Source organism: Dermacentor albipictus, unplaced genomic scaffold (genome assembly GCF_038994185.2).
Source record: "Dermacentor albipictus isolate Rhodes 1998 colony unplaced genomic scaffold, USDA_Dalb.pri_finalv2 scaffold_107, whole genome shotgun sequence".
In the NCBI taxonomy this organism is placed as follows: domain Eukaryota; kingdom Metazoa; phylum Arthropoda; class Arachnida; order Ixodida; family Ixodidae; genus Dermacentor; species Dermacentor albipictus.
This window is the reverse complement of record NW_027225661.1, coordinates 60,150-84,835: the sequence shown is the minus strand read 5'-3', so window position 1 is coordinate 84,835 and position 24,686 is coordinate 60,150. Positions and strand designations below refer to the sequence as shown.

The 24,686-nt window shown below is 43.4% G+C and overlaps 2 protein-coding genes across 3 annotated transcripts in view; one reads left to right on the top strand and one right to left on the bottom strand.

Annotated features, from left to right (window-relative positions):
- LOC139053381 (glycogen [starch] synthase-like) overlaps positions 1 to 8,517 on the bottom strand; it is a 43,057-nt gene extending 34,540 nt beyond the window's left edge. Inside the window, exons 1-2 of one of the 2 annotated variants that reach the window (XM_070530393.1) lie at positions 8,211 to 8,517; positions 1,635 to 1,816 (exon numbers count right to left, since the gene is read on the bottom strand). In XM_070530393.1, coding sequence (XP_070386494.1) covers positions 1,635 to 1,816; positions 8,211 to 8,340 — 312 coding nt within the window. In that variant the 5' untranslated portion in view covers positions 8,341 to 8,517. The remainder of the gene's footprint in view (positions 1 to 1,634; positions 1,817 to 8,210) is intronic. The other variant, XM_070530392.1, reaches the window with a different exon arrangement.
- Positions 8,518 to 8,730: 213 nt separating this feature from the next.
- Positions 8,731 to 24,686, top strand: part of LOC139053382 (twinkle mtDNA helicase-like) — a 32,741-nt gene continuing 16,785 nt past the window's right edge. Inside the window, exons 1-9 of the mRNA XM_070530395.1 lie at positions 8,731 to 9,180; positions 9,910 to 10,088; positions 10,925 to 11,176; positions 11,888 to 11,975; positions 16,118 to 16,259; positions 17,065 to 17,219; positions 17,600 to 17,756; positions 21,255 to 21,376; positions 24,341 to 24,520. Coding sequence (XP_070386496.1) covers positions 9,950 to 10,088; positions 10,925 to 11,176; positions 11,888 to 11,975; positions 16,118 to 16,259; positions 17,065 to 17,219; positions 17,600 to 17,756; positions 21,255 to 21,376; positions 24,341 to 24,520 — 1,235 coding nt within the window. The 5' untranslated portion in view covers positions 8,731 to 9,180; positions 9,910 to 9,949. The remainder of the gene's footprint in view (positions 9,181 to 9,909; positions 10,089 to 10,924; positions 11,177 to 11,887; positions 11,976 to 16,117; positions 16,260 to 17,064; positions 17,220 to 17,599; positions 17,757 to 21,254; positions 21,377 to 24,340; positions 24,521 to 24,686) is intronic.

The window sequence follows — 24,686 nt, the reverse complement described above, 5'->3', positions numbered from 1 at the left end:
CTGCCGTATGACTGTACTCTAAACCATACTGTGTAGCATAAGGCCCTGTAACGTAAAACTATTCCAATATGTTTTTATTCCAATCTCCTGACGTCAAATTTACGTAACCGCCGACACAAGCATCGGGTGGTGACCCACAGAGTTGCCTGAACAGTCCAATCAAACGATCTCTTTTATAGGACGCCTCTTTTGTTTCCTTTGAAAATGAATAACATGGCTTACATTGAGCAGTTTTATCTAACTGGCTGACAAGAGGCAAGGAGCACGCTCAAGTGGAGAGGGTTTGACGGGGCCAAGCCTGCGCACTGAAAAAAAGATTACCAGATGGAGAGGGAAGTGCCGGCGTCTGTGATTGGTCCGCTTTCCCTTACTTAGCTTGCAGTGGTTTGTCTAAAATCGCGGCGACATGCAACGGATAGATAAAAATGCCGCAAAAACGGATCCTAGCAAAAAAAAGTTGGCGGAGCTATGTCATATACGTGCCAAAAGGGCTCAATGCCGTTATGCAGCCACGCAAAAAGTTTTGTTATGCACAAATAAACCCACGCTCTCCGGTAGGTGCGAGTAGCCAGTGCCTGAGGTGGCAGCCATCTCCTATTCCTTTTGGAACGTAGCAGCTTCCGGCTATTCAGAAAAAAATCTAGTTTTGTTCGGCATATCAATGCATCTTTAACACGTATACATCACTTTGATGCAATGAGTTTTTGCAGTTTTGTGACTTCGAGTGACAAACAGGTGAAGTGGGTGCAGCCTGAAACCTTCTGACCAATATCAGAGGGTTAATGACAAAAAGGCGTTGACTCAGAAATAATTTTTTTGTTTGTTCGGTCGAATATGCATAATCATTGTGTACATGTAATATCAGATTGGGAGCTATTGCAGTTTTTGTGGTGTCGCATGACAGACAGGTGAACTGGGGGTGGTCCAAAAAAAGCTTTTGATCAATCGCCAATTGTGGAGGGTAATTGCAGAATTGGAATGGAAAAGTTTGGAAATGCTTCATGTTATAGCACCTATGGAGTTGCTATGCAATACCTATAAATGTGTAGGTGCAGTTGAATAGTACCGCCAACTTTCTCTTTATTATGCTTGGGATTCATTGCAGAGCTGTGTATCCTCCTGCACGTGAGCGTTGTGTTGCCTTCGCAATACTTCTCAAATGCATTGTGAAGCTCACAATGCATTTCTTTGCAAAGTTTGGGAATTAATATCTCAAAACTTGTGCCATCCTCAGAAGTCGTTGCAAGTGGATCCACCTTGGAAACTCCACTGCTAGAATTTGTAAATTGCAATATGGTCCACAATGTAATTAGTTAATAAGTTCATTATTGACCTTTTGTTAATTAGACAATTATTTATTTAAATTCTTTGTGCAAGTAGTGCCTGCCGCTTCTAGTAGCCCACTTCATGAACTAGAATTGTGCTAACTGCCACAGGTAACCTTTAAGAATTTTTGGAAGTGTTCGCTGAAGCACCCTGTATATTGTGAGGCGCTTTCTCGCACATGTGATCACTAACAGAAACACACAAAAACTAACATCCGTTCCAATGCCACATTTGTGTTGTGACCAGTTCTATGCTGGACACAAGTGTCCTATTTATTTGTCCCATGCTAATTTCAGAAAGTGACTCACCTTGATGCCTTGTTCTCTTAGGGCCTTGATGCTGTTCCAAAAGACATTGTAAGGAGGTTCCAGGACCTCGACCTCAGTGCGAACCAGGCTCTCATTCAAGGGGCCCAAGAGACAGAACTGGTCTCCCAGTTCTTCCACGCTCACCTCAGCCTTGGAACGGATCACTGTGTAAATGCCTCCAACTGCACAGAGATGAAAGTCACTTTGCGATCATTCTACCTACTTAGCCTGTGCAATTACTTTGAAAGGACTGTTATAGCTAACATGGCTGAGTGCATACAGTGTGGTTCACATTATAAGTCAAAGGGCAGATATAAGCACCACATCCTCCAGGAAAATTTTTCCGTGTAGGTACAACTGGCACACATTAGTTTGCTTCTTGGCTCAGTAAAACTGATACCTAATGTCCCATTGGCTGTCTTCAAACATGATGTCACGTAAATTTGTGGAATCACAGGCTGATATTTTGTTTTGCTGACCCTTCAGCTTTTATGTGCGTTTGCAAGGAAAAAACAAGTGCAGCTGCTGTGTAGGCACTTCAGGTAAGTGCATATACTTCAAAGATGCACTTGATGTCCAGGGAACAAGAAGCCGTTACCATGAAACTACAACAGAAAAAAAAAAAACATTGCTGAAGCCAAAGCAGATGCTTCACGCAGATAATGCATGAATACTACTAACCGTAGAGGACTAGCCTTAACTACATATTAAAACAAGTAAGAATGCTGTCAAAGCAGTTACTTAAGGCAGGATGGTTTAAGGAAACAAAGTTTAGCTCTGTTTACTTTTGAGATGGAAAGCTGTGCCCACACTCTTTCTAGATGAATGTAACAGATGCAATAAACATGTCAAAAAGATGCACTTTACACAGATTGAAAGTGGAGCTCTTGTGAAACAATTGTTTATTTATGCTACAGTAATAATCAAATCAAATTGCAAATTTACAGTATTTGAATAGCATTATGGAAACTGTGCTTCTTACACCACTGCAAAGAGAGATATCAGTGTCAGACAGGAAAAAAAAAAGAAAAAAAAGGACATATTGTGCCCCGCAAGGAGGTAACTCAATATCAAGAAAAAGTCTGGAGAGTTATTTTGAAGCCCCTAGGAGAAAAGCTGAAAATTAATTATGATAAAAGAGAAGAATGGGCAGTTTGCTCTCTTATTTTTAAATATGACAAATATGATGCTCTACTAATAGTATGAAATTTCTTGCAACAATTTAATCACAATATTGGAATGCTCTAATAAACAAACAAATCTTTTTAGTGCACCAATGTTATTAAACATTCTCGCATGGATGCCCAGGAAACTGGCAAATGCATGGTGATCTGGAGGTTGGATGAGCAAACAGTAATGTGCAAAGTCTGAGAAGCTATTGACCTTACAAACACTGGTGCAAGTTGCCTTGAATTTATTTCTGCGAATCCAAGCATGGCAGCAAAGCCATGTGCCAGGCAATGTACTTGAATACATAATGACCATCTTAGGAATAGCATCAATATTTCAGACAAGGTTTGGTATACTCATTCAAAATATTTTGCAGTTCTTCTGTTGCTGCTTTTTTTTTTATAAGACAGTGAAATAAAACCATCTTCAGCATCACTTGATGACTGAATTCGGCTTCGATAATGTCTGTACAGTTGGATCGGATAGTGCGTATTGATGCTGGGCAGTGTTTCCACAATAGCAGGCTTTATCAGGTTTTTGTCATTGTGTGGATGTTTGTTAGCCTTTCTGTCAGTGATGCCCGCCATACATACCGCTGTGCGGGTTTAGATATTTGGAACTGAAATGCCACATTGAGGATGACTTGGTTGCTAAAGTTCGCAACCAAACATTCTTGGGTGATGTAAGCATCGTAGGCAAGAGCAAATCCATAACTTAGGAGTAGCACCTAACAAAATCATGCACAGGCAGCTTGATTCTGCCACCTGAAGCTGATTGTCAGTGGCCATGGACAGCTTTTCAGGGTTCTCACTCATCATGACCTCCACCTGCTGGAGAAATTCAACTGTCTGAATGACGTCTGACCACCGGCAGCACTTAATTGTCTTTGTCAGAGATGACAATTGGCCACAAACTCTTTTCTCAGCCAGAAAACAAACCATTTTGCAAAATTCAAGAAGGTGGTGATCTCAAAGTCGGTGTGGCCAGCATGCGAGGTGACTAGGTGAATGTACTGCTTCATCTCCAGCGTCAGAGTGAAAACTGATATCCTGGAATAAATGTGCTAGATAGGTGACAGAGGGGTTGGTGTGGACAATGTTAAGCGAGAATGTTATGTCTATGGCGAGTTGAATGCATGTCCTTAAATGCCTCACACATCCAGTAAGTTGCCCAATGTGGTGGACAGCAGCAAAATTATAACTATCTAGCAATTCTGGAAACTTGGTCACCAGCTGTATTAGCCTGCTCCTTTAGAACTTCACTGTGCAACACAGTGTCCTCAAATACCTTGCGATCCTGGTTAGTACCTTTGGAGCTGTTAAGTGCATTCTATGATGAACCATCCTTTAAATCTTTAAAGATAGTGCCAACTGATTAAAGAATCTGGCAAAACTCATTCCACAATGAATGCCGATGTTAATGCAATTAGCATTGCATCAATCTAGTGACACACTGTATTGCCACCATTCAAACGTGTCATGAAGCGCATTTGTGAGCTGGGCTCCTCTCTCGTGCTTCCCTCTGGACACACTGTGCCATCTAGCTGTGCTGCCATGAGGTATTTAATCAGTTGTCTGAGCATATATGATGCGGATGCGATTCCACCCAGCAATGGAGAAATTAGAAAGGATTTTTGTTTCGTCATTTAAGAGCGGCTTGCGCCCAGCAACCCAAGTCGCAGTAAATGAGGTTCGTTGACGAGCGGCATATACCCGATGGCACGTACCCAGTGACCCATGTGGGTACAATGGTTGATTTGGAACCTGGTTCCCTCAGTACAGCAACTTGATGCTCTGCCTATTGGACCATGAACTAACAAGCAAGCCAAGTTGGTGGGAAAATGGTTAGAGGTGTGGATAGCTAGGTAGATATCAAAAAGCGCGCAGCAAATCTGAAGAGTTCTAGTCACATTTATAGACACCACCACAGCAGAAATGCACAGTGTTCAGAACACCATAGGACATTGTCCTGGCATTATGGTTTAATTGCCATGCTGCTGATAAACATACACAGCTAATCTACAAGTGTCTAGTTGCATGTGCAGAGAGGATAAGTTGCCTTGCGCAGCAACATTGCTCACAAAAAAACCTTGCCTATTACCTTAAGGCAAGGAAGAACAGTGGCACACTTTGTGAGCGCCTACTGAAATATAAGTAGTATCTCCAATTGCATCACTGCTGATAAGAAATCTTGCCTATTACATTAAGGCAAGGAAGAACAGTGGCACACTTTGTGAGCACCTAGTGAAATATAGGTAGTATCTCCCGTTGCATCACTGCTGATCTGAAATTGTAGATAATGAACTGTGTGTGTGTATGCAGGGTGTTTCAGCTAACTTGGGCCAAGTATTAAAAAATTAAACATAGGTACTATGCCTGTCAAATTGCCACATCATTCTTCTGGGCCATAAGGAGCACATCATTTTTTTTTTCAATCTGCCAAGCTGGGTAATTAACAAAGTTTGCTTAATTAACTCTAGCAAGATATCTTCGGTACAAGAGTTGTAGTGTTTGTTCTGAAATATCACATTATTTCATCTATGATAAGATAACAGCCCTGTTTAATTTTTTTCCGGCCTTTCCTTAAAATGCACAAGCTTTAAAGAATACCATGTGAATGCCGGCTAATGTGCCACGCTTTTAGTGCCATCAAACATAAGTTGAACGAATTAGCAAAGGCTGCTTTGTGCACAGAGATAGATTGAACAGGTTGTTGGTGACTGCGATAGACTGAAGGCAGCATGGTTTTTATCTCAGTCTTTCATCGCACTGTCAGCCTTGCCCCCTCCATTGCGTTTCTGCCTCTGGGTCCCATATAGCATTCACATGTGGCAGCCACTTTTTCACTGAAGAATTTCTTTCTTTAAACAGTACACCCCTTTTTATGACTTAATGTCTATTGCAGTCACCGACAGCCTGTTTAATCCATCTCTGTGCGCACAGCAGCCTTTGCTAATTCGTTCAACTTATTTTTGAGGGCACTAAAAGCGCAACGCATTAGCCGGCAGTCATGTGGTATTTTTATAATTTCGCGCACTTTAAAGAAATGCTGGAAAAAAATTAAACAGGGCAGTAATCTTAGCATAGATGAATTAATCCGATGTTTCAGAACAAGCGCTACAACTTTTGTATTGAAGATCTTTCACTGGAGTTAATATTTAAATAGGTAATTAAGCAAACTTTGTTAATTATTCACCTTGGCAGATTGTAAAAGACATCATGACACGCCCCATATGACTCATAACAATACTGCAGCAATGCAAATCGACATGCACAGCACCTATGTTTCCTTTTTAATACTTGACCCAAATTAGCGAAAGCACCCTGTGTGTGGACACACACACACACACACACATGCACTCACACACACACTCACTCACTCACTCACTCACTCTGGGAGTCGCTTTAAGGTTTCTTGCATGCACAAGAGAACGCTAGCGTAGTGGCCCGGTCAGTTCGCGAGTAGGACCTGCTGCCAACAGCTACAAAGAGCATTATATCTGTCACAAGTGTGTCATCCGCACCACTCAATCTATGCGGCACGTCCCGTTACCTGTATACACGCATATAAGAGTTTATGTGCTCATTTCGAGATGTCGCAATCGTGGAGGATGACCCAGCTTCACGCATGCTGTCACAGTACGCATATTGCAATGCGTTTTTCACAGCTGCGATTTCTGCAATTGTGAATTTCACATTGCCATTTCACATGCAATGAGCACAGCAGCTGCGATTTTTGCACTTGCAAGCATTTAGCGGAGGACTGAATTATTCTGATGGTCACTTTGCTTCAATGAAAACAAAGTAAAACAACTTAGAAACTCTTTTCGTGAGATGTTTGTGTTTAAGTGCATTATTTTATCAAAACAAAAAATTGAGGAACCATTCCACTCTGTGAAGGTGGATGACTAGCAAAGCTGTAGCACATCACACTGGGTTAGACAAGGGTACATGTATTTGTTTTCATCATTTGGTAATGAAAGTGATGATAGCTTTGCAATTATAAATATATATATATACTGCGATATACATTGACTGGTTCGGTTACAACCTTAGACACAATCTTGGCTAAGGTAAAGCTATACACAACCGTTGAGTGACTTGGATTGGTGTGGCACTTCAAACCAAACTCTTCTAGCACAAACTGAGGGAACCATTTCTTGTCTGGTTTTGAATTGTCCACATTGAAGTCTCCAGTGATGATCACAGGGTAGTGTCATCATGTCTAACCCATGCAAAGTGCGTGGTCATGAACTTCTCGATATGACACTTGCACGAGTGTGACTGGAGTTGCAATTCAGTCTCATTTGTACCGCACGGACACCCCCACAGCCGGCAGCATTGTCCTCTTGTGAGTCAAGGGTATATGTACGTTGTACACATATTTTGTACTTTGCATATATGGCAATGCCTCCTGCTCTTGAGTCTATGCGTGCTGTTCACAAACGATTCCAGTATACCCATTGACTTGAAACAATGCACCTTTATTTATTTATTTCTTGTTAGGGGCGGGGTGCTTGAAGCCTGCTTCACATTTCGAGGATCGTCCCACATTGCATGCAAATGCATTGGGTGCGTTAGATGTACTACACAGCTTCGCCGTAAAATTAAATAGGTTGGCCACGATGACATGTCCGTAATCGACGCTGTGATTGGTTCTCCGTCCTTGCCGCATGTGCGTTTTCGCAGATAAGTTCAGCAGTACTCCGAACATAGAAAACATCGCACGCGCGTGAAGAGTCTGACGGCCCATTTGCCGCAACTGCGAATTCGCAAGTGCGAAAACGCAGTCAAATTCGCGCCATGTGAAACGGGCCCCGAGCCACATAACGTAATCGACGACCTTTGGAGCGATCGGACGACCTTCAAGACAGTTTTTGGCAGCAGTGACAGCTAGGGAGTGGGCGTGCCCATTGCATCAAGTGCCTGTATTGTCCGGCGTTTCTCCAAAACAAATACAAGCCGCCAGTGCATTGCCCTGCGGACCCCATCGGTACGCAGTCGCTTGAAGCGCGGCACACGCAAATGATCGGACCACGCGAGTACGCATGGCCTGAAAGTGTATGTTTGCCGCGCGCTTATCATTCGAGATCGCGGGGATTACCCTTCGTTGCTGCCGCCGAGACACCGACCTTGGGGTTGACAACCGCGTGAGCCCGACACCTGACGCAATGGCGAAGATTTTCGCAGAAGCTTGCGTATAATTAGTTGGCGCAGTTAACCTCAGTACAGTTGACAGGTAAAAGAAACGGGCTATTACGTAAACCCGCTGCATTACGGCGCGCCTCGCGCTACGTACGCCGCGCTAAACCACAGCCTTTGCTTTGTGTACGTGCAATTAATAACAAGCCGGCCGTGCCCCTTGCGCCCCAAAAAATGTGGACTGGCCAGCCGGCGGTGGGCTCACCTTTATTGACGACTTCCCACGCTACTTCGAATACCCATCGGTTCTCGGCCTCGGCACTGGCGCCTCGGTCGAGCACGAGGTCTTCGGTGCCTTCTAGCCGGTAGAATCGGCGAGAGATGCGGGAAGCCATCGCGAAGATGCTTTTTGAAGGCTCCCCCGGCTCCCCGCTGTGACCTTCCCACTTGCGAGTGACCGGCGCGGCGGCTCCCGCTGCTGCTGATGCTGCTGAACGCACGAAGAAAAGAGGAAAGGATGGCCGGCCCGCCCACTCGTCCCATCGCACCGGTGGTGCGGTGGGCTCGTTTCAGTTTTGTTTTCAACGGGGCGCGCTTTCCGCACCCGTAAACTCTCTGGAAAAGAAACCTTGAAATACACCGTACAACCTAGTGTAAGGGGTTTAGTTCTGCTATTTTTAATAAAATAAGGCGAGCATACTGATAAAAAAGTACGAACATTCGCGCGGGCTTGCGCGTGTAGGTGAGTGCCCTCTGTTTCTTTGATCGTAAACTTTGTGACTCCGCGCGTTTTTGACTACTTGTATGTAGTACAATGGCAAATTCATGGTCAGATTTACTTTACATTTTAGGTTAGATGCGGGCGACGTACCAGTCGTATATAGGAGCTGAGAAATGTGCGCGATGAACTTGGCTTGATCAGCGTCGGCATGCTAGCAACTGTTGTGAGCACATGGCGAGCGTTGGGCGCATTTGAGCGTGTTTCTGCACGTCGGAAACTGTCCCGATTGCACGAAGTCGGCGCGCGTGCATCGGCGCGCGCTTTTTTCGCACCGCGGAATAATTGAACCAGGCGAAGCGAGTCTGCGGTTGACTTACGCGGATTTCTTTGTAATTGTTACACTTTTGGCTACCTAATGCTTTGAAAAGCGACGAGTCAAGCGAGAACCGACCTTCTCCACTGCTTTGTTTACACTTGGAGTACCGTGACTTGGAGTTTGCCTCCCTTCGTCAAGGTGTGTAAAAGCGGCAAGGACGTGCTTGCCACTAATTAGTTGCTTTAATTAAAGCCTCAGTCGCACAATTCTCCACATATGCGCGTATAGTTAAGTGTAATGTCGTAAGCGTCAAAAATGTTGATTTCTTAGAGATCCTCGCAACCTACCTATTCCGCCGCCTTCCTTGAAATATGTAGTTGAACAGCTGATGGGGTTTCTAGTAAGTAATGTAGCTAACGGTACTTTGCATTCGGCGCCTACGCCAGGATATGCGCCTCTCTTTTTTTCTTCCTTGTCGCATTATGTGAGAACTACATGCTGGCAACGGTATCTGCAATGTAGTTCAACAATTAAAATAATCTACCTGTTGTAAAAGTAGCCCTATGGTAAATGCATACATTTCATTGCGTTGACCGCACGCACGAAATTTTGGAGGGTAACTTATAGCAAGATTTGTTTTGTCGACACGCTATATTTAGCAAAGTATGTAGTATATATTTGGTTTCAGTTTGATCTCCTTCGTCAGACTCCACCAATAAGAGAAAAAAAAGCTACTTTGTCCTCTCTCAAGTACGTGCTGGCCAGGACGTACAAAAAAAAAAGCATTAATTTCATTTGCTTCGTGTCTGCATGCAGTCTACATGCGGAGAATCCACTGCAGTGATGTCTAGTGGCTCAGAGCTGTCATTCTGCATCTCCTTTATTATTACGAATCCTCACTGCGCCTTTTTTGTTTGTCTAATAAAGGGCTGAATAGCGGAAGAAAACCTGGCAGGCATGCTGAGACATGGCCGGCAAGTTAATGCGGTATTCCTATCTTTTGACGAAGTGTCCTGATAGCAGCGCTGCCGACATGGCAGGCTTGACTTCTGGCATCTGTGGAGTGTCCTATGGGCGCTACAACTACATCATGAAACAACTGCATGGTAAGGCAGCCTTCATAGGCAGGTTCAATATGCACAGATTTTCTGTATCATTTTTTTTTTTCAACGCTTGAATGTGGTGATGCTGCATCATAAACATCTGGAGCGTTTTGTATTAGTGGATATGGTGTTGTGCTGCATGACATGGGTTCAATTCCACTCGCGGTAGCCACATTCTGATGGGGCCAGAATGCAATGACATTTTTGTACCGTAGGGGCTGGTTACAAGAACCTCAGGTGGTAAAAATTAATCCGGAGCCCTCCTCTACAGCATCCCTCATAACCCATTATGCAGTTTTGGGACGTTACGTTTTGCAGTTTGATATAATTTAAAAAAATTTCCCACAGAACCCTCTCTCGATGAATGTTGACAATAATGCAATTAGCATTGAAGCAATGTAGTCACACACCCCTATACGTGGTGCCCAAAACCTGATGTGTATGACATATTTCTGGCTCCCACAATTGCACCTGGCACATTTAACCTGGAAGGAGCTGCTGCCGGCAGGCAGTGACACAAGTCTGTGCCAGGGCTGGCTTTCCAGATGCCATTTTTCCCATAGGCGAAAACAGTTTCTCATTTTTGTCTTAAAAAACAGGCGACTAATCGTGCGAAGTGTTACCCTAAACGAAGTTGACGGCAAATTCCGATTGTTCTGCAAAATTTGAGCAAGTACAGTGCAGTGGTGAGTGCAAAATCTTTTTTTGAACACGCGCAGCCAAATATTCAGGACCGTGTATACCAAGCAACACTAAAGTTTGGTTTCTGAATAAAGGTAACCATCGTATGCCTTTATTTTTATTACACTGCTACTAGTGAAGCTTGTTTTTGATTTCAGGTATGCAAAGGTACTCTCTGGCACTCCCAAAAAGCTTCATGCAAAGGCGGGCCATGGCAACAATGCTTAGCACTAGTGACGTTGCTCCTGTGACTGTGTCAAAGATCAAGAAGGTCCTCAAGGACAATTCGGTTGGATTTGAAGAGGGATACATCTGCCTAAAGATTACATGCCCCATCTGTCGGCATGATCCTTCTTGCACTGAGGTTCAGAAGAGCTTGCCTCCAACAGCTTTTATAAATATCAGAACAGGTATAGTATGGCCCACATGTACAGGCAACCTGCTGATGCGTTGCTTGCAGTAATACTTGCACCACATTGTATTTACTGCATGCCTAAAGTTTGTCTTTCGCATTTTACATTGTTAGGTGTTTTGGGCTCTTGCGGTAGTTGGTTTGTTTGGTGTCCATCCATAGAAATGCAAGAGCAGACCAACAGAAAACATTCCTAACTAGTGGCAGTGGGTATCAGACCCACGCCGCACAGACCAGGTGTAACTGAGTGTCCAATATGCTAACCACTATGCCATTCTGACATCTTGCTAAAGAGTCAGCTGGAAAAGCAGAATGCTTAATATGGCCTGCGTTTGTAGACAGCCTGCAATAATTTTGGTCACAAACTTTTTATTCTAAGTGTACTCAAGGCAAGGAAAATGCCCAACCACTGAGAGTACCGCAAAGCTGCAAAGGAACACTTATGCAAAGATATATGCTGTGCAAACTAATGCAGCATACAGACACATACACAGGACAAGCTTTTAGCTTGTGTACATGCCCGTGTGACATGTTTATTTGCACAATGAATTTATTTTCTGTAGATGCACCGATTAGCCAAACAAAATACTAATAAATGAACCGTTTCCATTGGGTGTCAATTTTCGTGTTCATGCATATTTTTATTTGTTAATATATTCACTGGGTACCTGAATTAAATATTGCTTTATTTCTACATTGTTCCACTTAGGCCTCTTCACATGCTATAACTGCCACGTAGTGACCAGCTGGCGGAACCTTCAAGACTGCTTTGCAATTGAGAAAACCGCAGAGCTCAGGTTAGTAGCTGTAGCAAACAACTTTGTTGCTTTTGCTTAAAGGCCCTCTTACCAGGTCCGGGCTTTGCAAACAGACAAAACATTATGTGTAGATGGCATAGTGTTGATTGTGTGCGCAAAATATTATACCAGTGTATGCTGGTAAAGAAAACCAAAAATTCAGTCCCGCTCACCCTTTTTGGAGTAGCCGCTCTCCCTGCCGGCAGAGATGATGTTGAAAGCAGATGGCGTCTTTGTCGAACGCTTAGTGCTTGCAGTGCACAAATATAGTCAGCAGCAGCATAAACAATGCGCAGATTCCCGTAAAGCTTGGCGCGCTAAATACTGCCTATGGATATGTGCCAAACAGGAGAAGGAAGCCAAAAAAGAAAAGAAACAGTTGAGAGATGGAAGTGGGAATTGTTGCATCAGTCTCATGTGGGCTCTCAGCTCCGATGTGGGAGGAGGCAGGAGAGCAATGTCGCCCACGAGCTTTTGCTGTGGGGAAGAGTGGTCACCTCCTAACACCGTGATGTCATAACATTCCATTTGCTTCAGTCTCAACTACTACCAAACCATTTCCGAAAATTCTTGCAGTAGAATGGCCCTTGGATGGTGCTTTATAACTTCTGTAATGTAACCGAAATTTCCAGTACGACCTTCAAGTTCATTTGTAGCACAACTGAAACCTTGGTGAACATGACTAAACTGCAGCACGTATAATAGCTACAGGCACAGGCAGTAGTAGCATATGCAGTGTTGGGCTACTTGGTGCATGGCTGACGAGGCTAGTGGCGAAAAAGGTACGAAAGGAAAAAAGAAATGGACAGAAAGAGCATTGTGCAGGTAGCAGCATTTACTTATTTCTCTTTGCTCATGTATGTAGTCGTGCGTGCACTGCAGTTTAATGATAAGTTATGTTGTACTTCACAGAAAGGTCCACAAATAAAAAGACCCTAATGGCAGTTTAGCTGTGCAGCTCAGCAGTGCTGCTCTAAAACAAGCTGTGCATTAAATCTAAACTAGGTCCATGCATGGTTATATGATTGAAAAGATATGACAGGGTGTCTGTTTTAGTGTGTCCATTGTGTGCAAAGATGTTCGCCTTCAACATTGTAAGCAGTTTTGAGACAAGCGACGATGTCTAACACGCTCAGGGGTTCCAGTGCCCCGATGCTATTATTAGAGGACACACAGCATTCATAATTGATGATGTCATGGGATCCCATTCGTGCCATTGTATGCTCAATGTAGACACCACCAATGGATGACGCCATGTCAGTGGTGCATCTCTAATTTTTGGACACAGAAACCAGAAAGAGAAACCGGACCAACTGCTAGCAATGCAGTTGAACACACTTATATTGATATTGGTTTTAACAATATGTATTGTATGTAACAATGAGCTGCTGATGCATCATCAACTTTTGTATGTATTGTATGGTAAAATAAACCACTTACTGCAATGCTCCCATGCTGTGTTATTGGTTATAACAATTAAATCTGGCTACTGGGCTTGTGTACTGCGACCCATGACGCCACATCTGCCTTTCTGCTGCACACACCGCACGCCTCTCTCTCGTCTTCATTCCACCCTCTTGCTGAGGTCGGAGGGGTGGAAGGAAAAAGTGGCACGAAGGCGGGTGTGGCAAAGCTGCTTGAGATTTTTTTATAAATTTTTTCCTGGATTTCATTGTGGAGGTGCCCAGTAACCAGATCTAATAGTTATAGTAGCTAATAATGTGATGTGGGAACATTATAGTAAGTGGATTATGTTACCATAGATTGTACACAGAAGTTCACACTGCAGCAGCTGCTCATTTTTGCATACGAGTATTAAAACCAGTAATGCTAAAAGTGGATTTGACTGTACTTTTTTGTCTAGTTAAGATGTCTGAATGTTTCTCCCCTCTGCTTTTTTTTTTTGTGCAGCCAAGTTATAACAATTATTGTAACAGTGGGACTTTTTTTTGCACTTGAATATTGTTATTAGCGGGTTAAACTGCACACATTGCTCTATGGGAATTTAATGGAACCAGCATTTCGGAACGCAAGAGTCTATAAAATGTAACAAACCGAAATGTATAAATGAGGTAACACAATCATAAAGTTTATCACAGGAGAAAATTAAATAGCTGGCAGAGTTGGCACTGTTTCATTTTTTTTTTCAGTGTGAGTGGCCAGCGAAAGATGCACGCAAAACTAGTGTTTTGTTTTTCTGTCTTTGTTGATCTTTTCCACATCACAGAGTGACGCCACATAAGGACAACTGAGCAAACATTTCTGTTACAACATGATAATAATGAGCTGTAGCATAATACACACAAGACAAGGACAGAAGATGATCAAAGACACATTTGCTAGTCTTTTTGACATGAAAGTAAATTCTGCTTTAGGGTGTTACGAATGTATGGCAGTGTCACAGCCAGCCATAAATTGAGCCCAATTAGCATACTGCTACAGCATAGCTGTTTGTGGCTAGGGTTGCACGCATTTTTCATGTCCGTCAACAAATTTGTGTGAGCAAAAACTATCATAATCAGCAATGGCTTGTTGACGCCCCTCAGTATAACCACGTGAACGCGCTCGTACCACTGCTTGTGCATTCGTCGTAGTTGTCTTCTTCCACGGCTGTTTCCGATACCGTTCATCATGCTAGCGTTCCCCTACTGTCCCTCCCTCTGCGAAGGCACTGACGGCACTAGCCCACTGCCAGTTGGTGTGGTGATTTTGGTCTCAAATTCTTTGCCTCAATATATTGCAAAATGAAAACACGAATGTATATAATGAATGTATAACATGAATGAATGTGCATGTATAAAAATAAATCTGTGTGCATACCTTTCATCACAATGACCATCGATCAAGACAATCATTGTGTTCGTGCCTTTGTTCAAAATTCTCTCTCACCTCTTTGTCGTGTGCTACACAGCTTCACTGGTCATCCACCTTTACAGAGTGAAATGTCTGGTGATTTTTTGTTTCAAGGCTAGCGCAGGAACTGTAATACAGTCGAACCCACTTATAACATTCCCGGGTATCCCGGGTATAACAATTTATCGGTTATAATGAACACATTTCACAGCACTTACGATTTCCCGACTCGACTAATGAAACTGCGCCCAGGTGCAACGAATGTTTTCAACAGCGCCGTACTGTTACAAAGAACATTTCAAGCCCGATTGCGGTAAAAAGAGGGAGCATGCGAAGTTCCAAAGCATGGAATTGCGACCAAACTGGGCGCACAGCAGCATGCTCCCTGCTCCAGTCCAACAGTGATGAACATACAATCGCCAAGAAGAGTGAGCACCGTGTGTAGACTTCAGAAGCCGTGAGAAAAGTTACTCACTTTCAACAATGCTAGGGTAACCATGCTTTCAAGGCATGTCTACAGCATGCTTCAGGGCCAGGAAGGACGGTGGCTGTGGCCTCCACAATAGCATGTGCCGATGCTATCATCGTGATGGCGTTTTGCCTTTCGACCTTCATACTTTTTCAAGTGGCATGGAAAGCGCGTAAGTTCGCACTTCTTGGCGCATGTGTGGTTGATGCTGCAGCCATAACAGCAAGGCCTTTGCAAAATGCCGGCATGCTGTAGCAGTTTCCGCATCCAGCCAACTAAAACACTTCGCTATCATATTCAAAATCCACTTTTGTTCTCCTGATAGCAAAATATATAACATAAGACAAGGACAAGCTCTGAAAGCAAAAATGGCAGCTGTGCTCATAGTTTCGAAATAACAGGTAATTGGAACTGTCCGGGCACCATTTTGAAAGAGCTATAATACCGCATTTTGTTCTTTAGATCACATTTTTAAGAGAAATGTTTAGGTAGATGTGGTAAAGGGCCAGGAACAAGAAGTAAAATACAAAAATACAATTTTCGAGCATAAGTGGTGTAACTGCCACTGCTAGCTTCAGTATTGTTATTTTTTGCTTGTTTTGAAGGGCAAGTCCACATATAACAAACTGATATAACAACCACTTTTTCACAAAACTATCAAGTTCATTATGAATGGGTTTGATTGTATGCCAAAGAAAATTCAAACAGAAATAGCATGACGAGCTCTAACTGGGGGAGGAGATGGGGAGAACTAGTGTTTGTAAAGTCAAGCTTGCATTCTGTGCTCAAAATTGCTGTCTCCTCATTGTGCTCTGCCCAGGGAACAGCTAGCAGCTGACTGTCACGCCTTTCCTAATAAGCAGGAAGTGATGGAGGTGCAATCCCTCTACGAGTCCTCCACACGGCTAGCGGACGCTGAATCCTCGTTGCTAAAGCAGATAATAAGCAGGTTTGGTTTGCAGGTACGTTCTCTCAAGTATTGTTCGCTGGCACCATACCTACTCAGCTGTGTCTACTTGCTTAGACCTGCTTAAGCTGCAGTTATGGGATAAAGCGTACTTGCCAACTTACCGAATTAGTGATGTCGGCTATGGGGCCTTGCTTTTATGGCAATAGCTGTTATGGGATCTTGGCTCACTTGCGTCTATGCAACATTGTCAGTGTCTGCTGAAATACACACGTGGATCTGCAGTGGTGACGTAGTGCGTACTGGAGAACTGTTGGGGAACAGTCGGAGCACATCATTTATGACAGATAGGAAAAAGTTACTGCCCAGCATAAGAGGAAGGTAGCAGGAGGCCTGTCTGCATTGATGTGCCTTCAAATACCTGGGATTGCAAGGAAGTTGCATGTTCCTTGTGCTGGCCTCAGGCAGCTGACATTGACCCATCTGGCTGCCTTATACAGTGGCTCTCTGCATGCATATACAGAGACAGATCCATCACTTTATGCGCCTCGATGGTGGCCTTGATGATACTAGAACTATAGGCACCTTTTGTCAATTCAAATTGGACTACAGGTCATCTTCAACAGCTGCTAAACTTGCAGCTGTTGCTTGCACAAAACCCAGAATTACGATTCAACAAACACACGACAAACAGAAAAAAAAAAAGGCTCATGGCCAGCTATCTGTCCTATGCGTACTGTCTGTCCTACACATAACGGACCCTAGTCAACTCCACTTTTTCCTACTTACTACTACTACTACTACTACTACTACTAGAATATCAGTCTAATAAACAGCTGCATTTTCATTGTTTATTGTAGAGGATACACCCGGTGACCATGAGAGCAATGGATGTTCGGCTGTCTGAAGACAAGTCCAGTATTCTGTTCCCCATTTATGGACCAGCAAAAAGACTGGTAGCACTGAAGTCTGTTGAGCTGGCAGACGGCCATGAAGCTTCAAGTGTTTTTCCAAGGTAATGACCTGGTAGCTTCGTACATTCAGTGTTGGAAAAAAGTGTCTGGCTTTTGTTGCTACCATCATTTGAGAGAAGACTTATTCATTATTGTGACTTAATCATTATTACTAAATATTTCCTTGCACTAGTGTGCAGTTATTGACTTCACTTCTAGCACTTACATTGCTGTGAGCCTTCTCCAAATTAATTGCTGCTGTCACAGTAAGAGCTGGAGACTTAGTTTCTGTGAAATGCTAGAAGGTTGTGTGGTACAAGCCATATCAAGCGTGACGTGCATGTCATGCATTCTACCAGTTTCGTTTAGTTGCATGAGACTGTTTTTCTCTCTGAACTCTCTTGGGTGCCATGTGTGCCCCCTTTCCCGCTTTCCCCATCAGGCCGTCGGTCGTGGGCCTGTTTGGCTGGCACAGGATTAAGAGGGGCCACCAGGAGCTGATCCTGACCGCATCTGAGAAAGACGCCTTGGCTGTTGTGCAGGAGACCAACCTGCCAGTGGCATCTCTGCTATCAGGAACTTCAAACCTGCCTTTAGAGGTTTGTTATGAGCCTGCACTGCTGTTTTGTTTTGTATCATTGTAGTGACCACCATGTTGATGGCACCTGAGGCCCTGTTTTTGACCAGTAATTTTTAGTTAGTTGCACTGGAACTAATAGTCAGTTACAGCCACACCAGAGGAATAGACACAAGAAAAGTATCATGTGGATGGGTGCACTTTTTGTGTGTTAAATTATAAAAATGATAAAAATAATTGCACAATGGTAAACTTGTCTAAACTCAGCTTCACCACAGGTTTTTAAAAGTTATCTTCGCCGCAATACAAGCGTGTTATGCGGCAAAGCATACATATGTTACGAAGGTGGTTTTGGTTTCATGTCCGCCTGCTCCATGCAGGCAATTTTTGGCCCAATTTTCGTTTAATGTCTAGCATTATTTGGGGCAGTAGATCCAAGAAATGTGGGCCAACCCCGGAGATAGTGCAGTACCGGGCTGACTGTGAGCTTGTATTGAACTCTTTCTTAATACAGGGGAAGAATACGCAGTTAAAGCCCATTGCATGTGTGCTTCGCAGCGACTGGCAGGTGTATAATGCCTCATTGTCCATGCAAACACAATGCATGTTGGTGCAAAACAGTCTGCGCATCAGTCCAACACCCTTTATGGACGACTATGTGACTACCACAAGACAAGGAGTCGTTGATCACGTATGCGTATGTGGCATCCACAACATGAAAACACTAAAGTATGTGTCATATGTCAGCACCTATAGACCCATACTCAGTATACTGGGACCGAACACATACAACAAGAAATACGAGGAAAAAGCACATGACGCACACAAGAGGGAAAGAGAAGATTACATGTATGGAATGTTAAATACAAGAGTGCATGAGTGTATATTATATAAATTGTCTTTAATTCCAAAAACATAAGCAATTATTACTCTTCCCGCAACACATGTACAAAATAGCCACAACAGCAGCAGAAGCGAGTCAAAGCTGCATATAATGCTACACATATCTTAGATAAGGGTGGTATTTAAAAACAGGCATGCGTTAGAATCTGGTGAATACCGTAATTGAACATTGTGAGCTACGGTTATTGCTTGAAAATCTTCCTAGGACCAAAAGTAGGCGTTTTCGATGAGAGATGATGTGTGCTCAATGCATACACTGTCCCCTAAGCTCTGCCGAGACAGGCACTGCCACTAAAGGCGTTGCTATCAGGTTCACCATAACGGTCACGTCACTTTAACAGCCGTCAATCAGTGATGAGCCACCTTTACGAACATATTAGCGGCAAGCATCCTACAACGGCTTGTGGCCCCCGTTACTACATCAGCCAGTGGTGGATTTTCGTCACAGCCACACTGCCTCAGCCATTAGGCCTAGGGGGGGGGGGGGGGGGGTAGTTAGTGAGCGATGCGCATAATTGTCGTGACCCTCCCCATTTAAAATGCTTTGACAGGTGGCAAATCACGCTGAACCTGACAATGAAACCGTGCGGATGGTGCCTGCTTTTTATCGTCGGCATCGGCTACACATGGAGCGGTGATTGTGTCACGTGATACACGATCCTTTCGTCTGTCGCACACATTGGCCTTATGATAACCTAACTGCCATAAAAGTAGTTTAGCCCTTCGGTATTTTAAAAACTAGAAGGAAAAGCTTTGTGTGCAATAAATAAAAGATTGCCACGAAGCACAGGTCCACTATTAAACTGAGAACCTCGTTGCTATTCAGTACAACAGAATGTCATTAATACCCCTGTCACAGGACAAATCTGATGTCATTTCCAACAAATGACGTTTGTTGAAGTTAATGTCATTGTTGCCATGCGCTGTCACACAGCAAAAACTAATGTCATTTGAAAATTATGACAATGACTACAGTACAAAAAAAAGAGGCAAGAATAGCGTCAAACCCACTTTTGTCCAATAATCATTTTCCAATAAGCTGAATTCCATTGGAATATGTGATCCTCCATTTCACACTGTGCTTTCGGATCACTAACTTGACGACACTGCCAACCAAGTTGAGTCAAGCCAAGTAGATCAGGCAAACAACATGGCGGAAAGCACGACAAGCGTGTCCGTTACCTCTGCTGAAGAGGAATGAGAACGGCAGTTGTATGGCATCGCGGCTCTGATGTGCATGCAGGCGCCTAATATCCACATCGTCGGTACGTGCCATAGCAAAACATGTACATACATTCACGTCAAGTCAGTTGAAGTCGCCGCAGCCGATGCTCCAGTGTGAACAAACATGACTGCCACAGCCAAAGCCAGATATGTCTGTCTAATCACAGGATAGAGAGTAGCTTTCTGTAATTAAGCACTGTGATGCACTTAAGCATCATTAAAGTAATAATTAGGTAATAAAATCGACTGAACAAGTGTTATTTTTTTTGTTAAACAACAAAAAAAGCATGTACTTGCAAGGCTTACCGGTAGGCTCCTGGTGTCGAGCATACACATTCGGTTCCAAAACGAACGCCTATGAGTTTGGCAAACTAATTCATTTAGAAATGTCATTTTCAACTAATGTCATTACATATTACCATGTGATAGCAAACAAATTGCATTATGAGCGAATGTCATTCCTTGTAAATAACATTAGATTTGCTGTGTGACAGGGGTGTGATTCATTAGTTTCAGAGGTAGAAAAACAACACTTGATTCTATTCAACAGAAATTCTATTGATGAAGCAAAAATATTTTCTAGACCTTCGTATACTGAAAAGAGAGTAATACTGAGACACACATCGTTCACCTGCATTTCACATGCTGTTGATAAATGACTGCCGAAGGGCCACTGAAGTCTGCAGTTTTTTGTTTTGTTTTTCCAGGGTCATAAAAGCATGCAAAGCAATTTGAAGCGACGTGAACATACAACATACTGTTCATTCTCTAGGCATAGACTATCCATACCATTAGAAATAATCATTAGGTAGCTACCACCTTTTCTTTAAAAAATATAATGTACTTTGTCCTGTGTACATATTTAATATCTTGTGTCTGTGCGTTTAGCTCACAGTCAAAATTTTTAAAAAATTATTAAGTGAAAAGAATATGGATGAGGTAGCTGCCGCTGGTGCCTCCAATGCGCTTTTCCTCCTGTTGTCAGGATTTGTAGAAATAAAGTGACAGTATAAATTAAAAGCCGTGTGTGTCCATGCCAACAATGATGCAGCAAGCTTTTAGCCACAATAAAATTTTAACTGAAAAGGTAAAGCCAGCTCAAAAGAAAACTCAAATGATGTGGGTAACAGAACTGTGATAATTACACTTAAATTGGGGGGGGGGGAGGCATTGCCTCCCCCTGGAAAACTGTGGAGGGGGCTTGTGCCCCGGAGACCCAACCCCTCTGTAGTCAGCGCCTGTGCACCAGGCAGCCAAATTAATGCAGAGGCATTCACTACACTAATGCGCTATTGTCTCTCAAATTCCCTAGTGTTGCTTTTGATTCTCAATTGTTTTCAATCAGTGAGTCAATCAAATGCACTTTTGCTCATCTTTTGCCCCTTATTTTCAGGTACTTCCCTTATTTGAGCAATTTGACAAGATCACTCTTTGGTTCGGAAACCGCCTCCAAGACTGGGAATCCGTCAAGGTCTTTGCAAGAAAATTGTCTGAAAAGAGATGCTACTACATTAGGTGGGCACTTAAACCATGTTTTTTCAATGCTTTTGGTGTTCACTGACGCCTATGAAACAATTGACTGATTTAGCAAAACACTGTAAAGGATGACTTCAGAGTGCTGAGAAGCTGAGTATGGAATGGTTGTGTGGTAGAGAAGAGCAAGGAAAAAGAGTGAATCTGCAAAAAGTTGAATGCAGTTCACAGAAGACAATCAGCCATTGAGTCTTCTTAGAGTGCACTAAATGGGGAAAAAGCTGGAAAACTGGGGAATGTTTGTGAAGTTGGCTGTTCTGTACAGTCCTTGCTGCTCACTGCACCATGGTGCATAAGGTAGTTACAAACCAGGAATGAGGTTAGAGAAATGTAAGCAATACTGGCAGTTACTCATCATCTATCATGTTCACTTGCTAAAGGTAGTTTGGATCTCTACAAATTTTTTAGGACCTTTCTGTTATAGGGATAGAGGGGATGTTGTGATTTTAAAAATGCTAGAAGTCCGGTGGTTCCTTGGCCAGCCTTCATATCACTGACGGTACTACAGGTTGATGAAAAAAACCTGCTGTGCAAAATCTTCTGCCCTGCCTAGGGAGTGAACCAACACCAAGTTCTTTAAGAGAACTGATAACATTAAAAGGCACTAGGAGGTACCAAATTGGCTATCGTTCACAACAGAATGTTGTGCAAATAAGTAGGGGTGTGCAAATAGTGAATAGTAATTTTGAATCGAATCAAGTAAAGAAAAACTGAATATCGAATCGAATACCGGAAAGCTTTTCACATCATTTAATGCTTAGAAATTTTAGGCAATACATTGCTGCAAATGCTTGGAAGTTTCCTGGCATTGCATAACAAGAATCTAGTAAGCTATCAGTAACATAGGTACGTAGAAATCAAGATATACAGTATGGTCTGCGTTCATTAAAGGGAACACCAAATTAGTATACGAGCACTGATTACAGCTAATTAACTTATTTATTGTATAGAAAGCTTTGCTTTTCAGTTTTCCTCAGAAATGCAGAAGAGCTATCCTAAATTTATGGCAGGCGGGCTATCGTAAGGTCAACCTGCTCGATGGACGAAAGGACTCAGGATCACATGACTCAGTCACCACTCCACGTGTAGCCAGCGTCAATGGTAAAAAGCAAGCATTGTACACGCGGTTTCATTATTAGGTTCGGCGTGATTTACCACTTGTCAAAGATACTACAACATGCAGGGTCACGGCAAGTTCACACAACGCTCCCTCTCCCCTCCTCCTTCTTTATCTACCATCCACACCAGTGCATGCAGCCAGGCCATGACACTTTCACATTCGCCATTTAAATCCAAAGCTAGTTTTTTGGCAGGTTGCATGAAGCTACAAAAGAAACAAAAAAAAAGAGTCCGATGTGCACCTATAATTGGCTTCGGTAACGAGAGACCACCGTTCCATATATTGCAAGGATGGCGGCTGTGAACAACTTTGTTGCTATCCCGCGCACTTGCCTACGTTTGTGAGGCAGTTTGTCGGCTTCTCGAGTGTTGCACAGCTCCTGCAAATAGGTCTGTGTTGATTTGGCACCGAACCATAGCTAAGTTGCCGATGCTGTATGAAGCAGTGGTGATTAAGCCTAATGGCCGAGGCAGTGTTGCCGTGACGAAAATGCAGCCCTGACCGATGTGGTAATGGGCCGTAAGCCGTCGTGGAATGCTTGCCGCCAGTATGTCTGTATGGCTTGGCTCATCACGTGATCAGTTCCAACAGGTTAGATTGATGGCTGTTCCAATGGATTAGACTGAGAGCTGCATATTCGACATCATTTGCCTGCCTATCCATGACTGATCGGTCCGATCTTCGCGCTTTACAAAATACGTGCTGCTTATGTTGCGGTTCCCTCTGTCCGTGTCATGTTATAATTTCCATTGGGCCTGTCTACCTGGACAAGCGTTGTACCATCGGAAGCAGTCCCGGCCAGCGCAGTGCCATTCTGCGAGTTGCGACGTTCGGGTGCTGCGTGTGTAATCCCTGCGTTGTGCTGACGTCGGGGAGTGCTCGCGGTGACAGAGTTAGCCATGTCATACACCTGAGCTTTGGGAGAAAGCCCTAGCCAGCTGCACCCTCACAAGCCAGTGCCAGCATGTAGCGAGGGCCGTCGACACAGTGAAAGCCTCTGGTTTCCTGATGAGGGGAGACCACCCCAAAGACAACGCTTAAAGAATCCCTGAATAAAGAGCTTTATTTTCTCTCTCTCTCTCTCAGTGGTCCTATTGTGCTAAAAACAAAGTAAAACGCTTGCTCGGGCGGTATTGAGCGCAAGGGGCTCCGCGGCGCACGCAACATGTGACACTGCACGGGTCTGTACACCGAATATATAGAGTATTAGAAAAATCGAATATGTAGTAGATATCTGATTCGTGAATTGAATTGTTCAAATGTTCGCTATTTGATATGATTTAGTGATATTCGATATTAGCACATCCCTACAAATGAGTAAGCCAGATAAAGACTTGAACCTTGTTATAACAAAATAATGCATATAATGAAGCAAATGCAATTCCCCCTGATATCTGCATAGAGATCCATGTACTTAAAACCTTATTTTAACGATGTAAAATTGTCTTACTAATAGATATAACAAACTGCTTCGTCTCCAAAGACAAACAATACACAACCATTCCATGCCGAGTATACAACTTTCTATGAGAGTTGGAACTCTGTGTACAACCTGCAGTTGTGGTTTATTAAAGGCGTAATGGGGAGTACTGCATCCAAGCGTGCTGTGAAACAAAAGGCACTGCAGAATGCTGCCTCTGTGCTGAATTTGAGCATGAGTGGGATAGCAGTTTTGACATAAGAGTTGTTTATATTTGGCATCCTAATTTATGCAACACACTGTACATTTATTTCGGGCCTCTCTGACACTGGCTGTGTCTTTAAAACCATCTTGTGCACAGCACGAATTGGTTTTTGCAAGCATACCATACTGTCTTGTCTTCCAGGCCCAAGGAGGGCTACCCACTGGCAGCATTGCAGGCCACACCACAGAGTAAGCTTCCGGATGTGCTAAAACGGTGCCAGCCAGTCAGCCATCGAGCCATCACAACGTTCCACAGTTTGAGAGCTGCAGTTGCGGACCTCCTACAAAACATGGACACATTCATGGGCGTTCCTTGGCAGAGGTCTGTCACACAACTACGAAATATTGCTCAGATAAGGGGAACAGGCATAAATTAGATGTTTTACACAGCCAAACATCGATATAACGAACCTCAATTTAACGAATTTCGCAATGTAACCAACTATTTTCATTTCTCGATCTTAGTTGCATTAAAAACCGTGTATCTT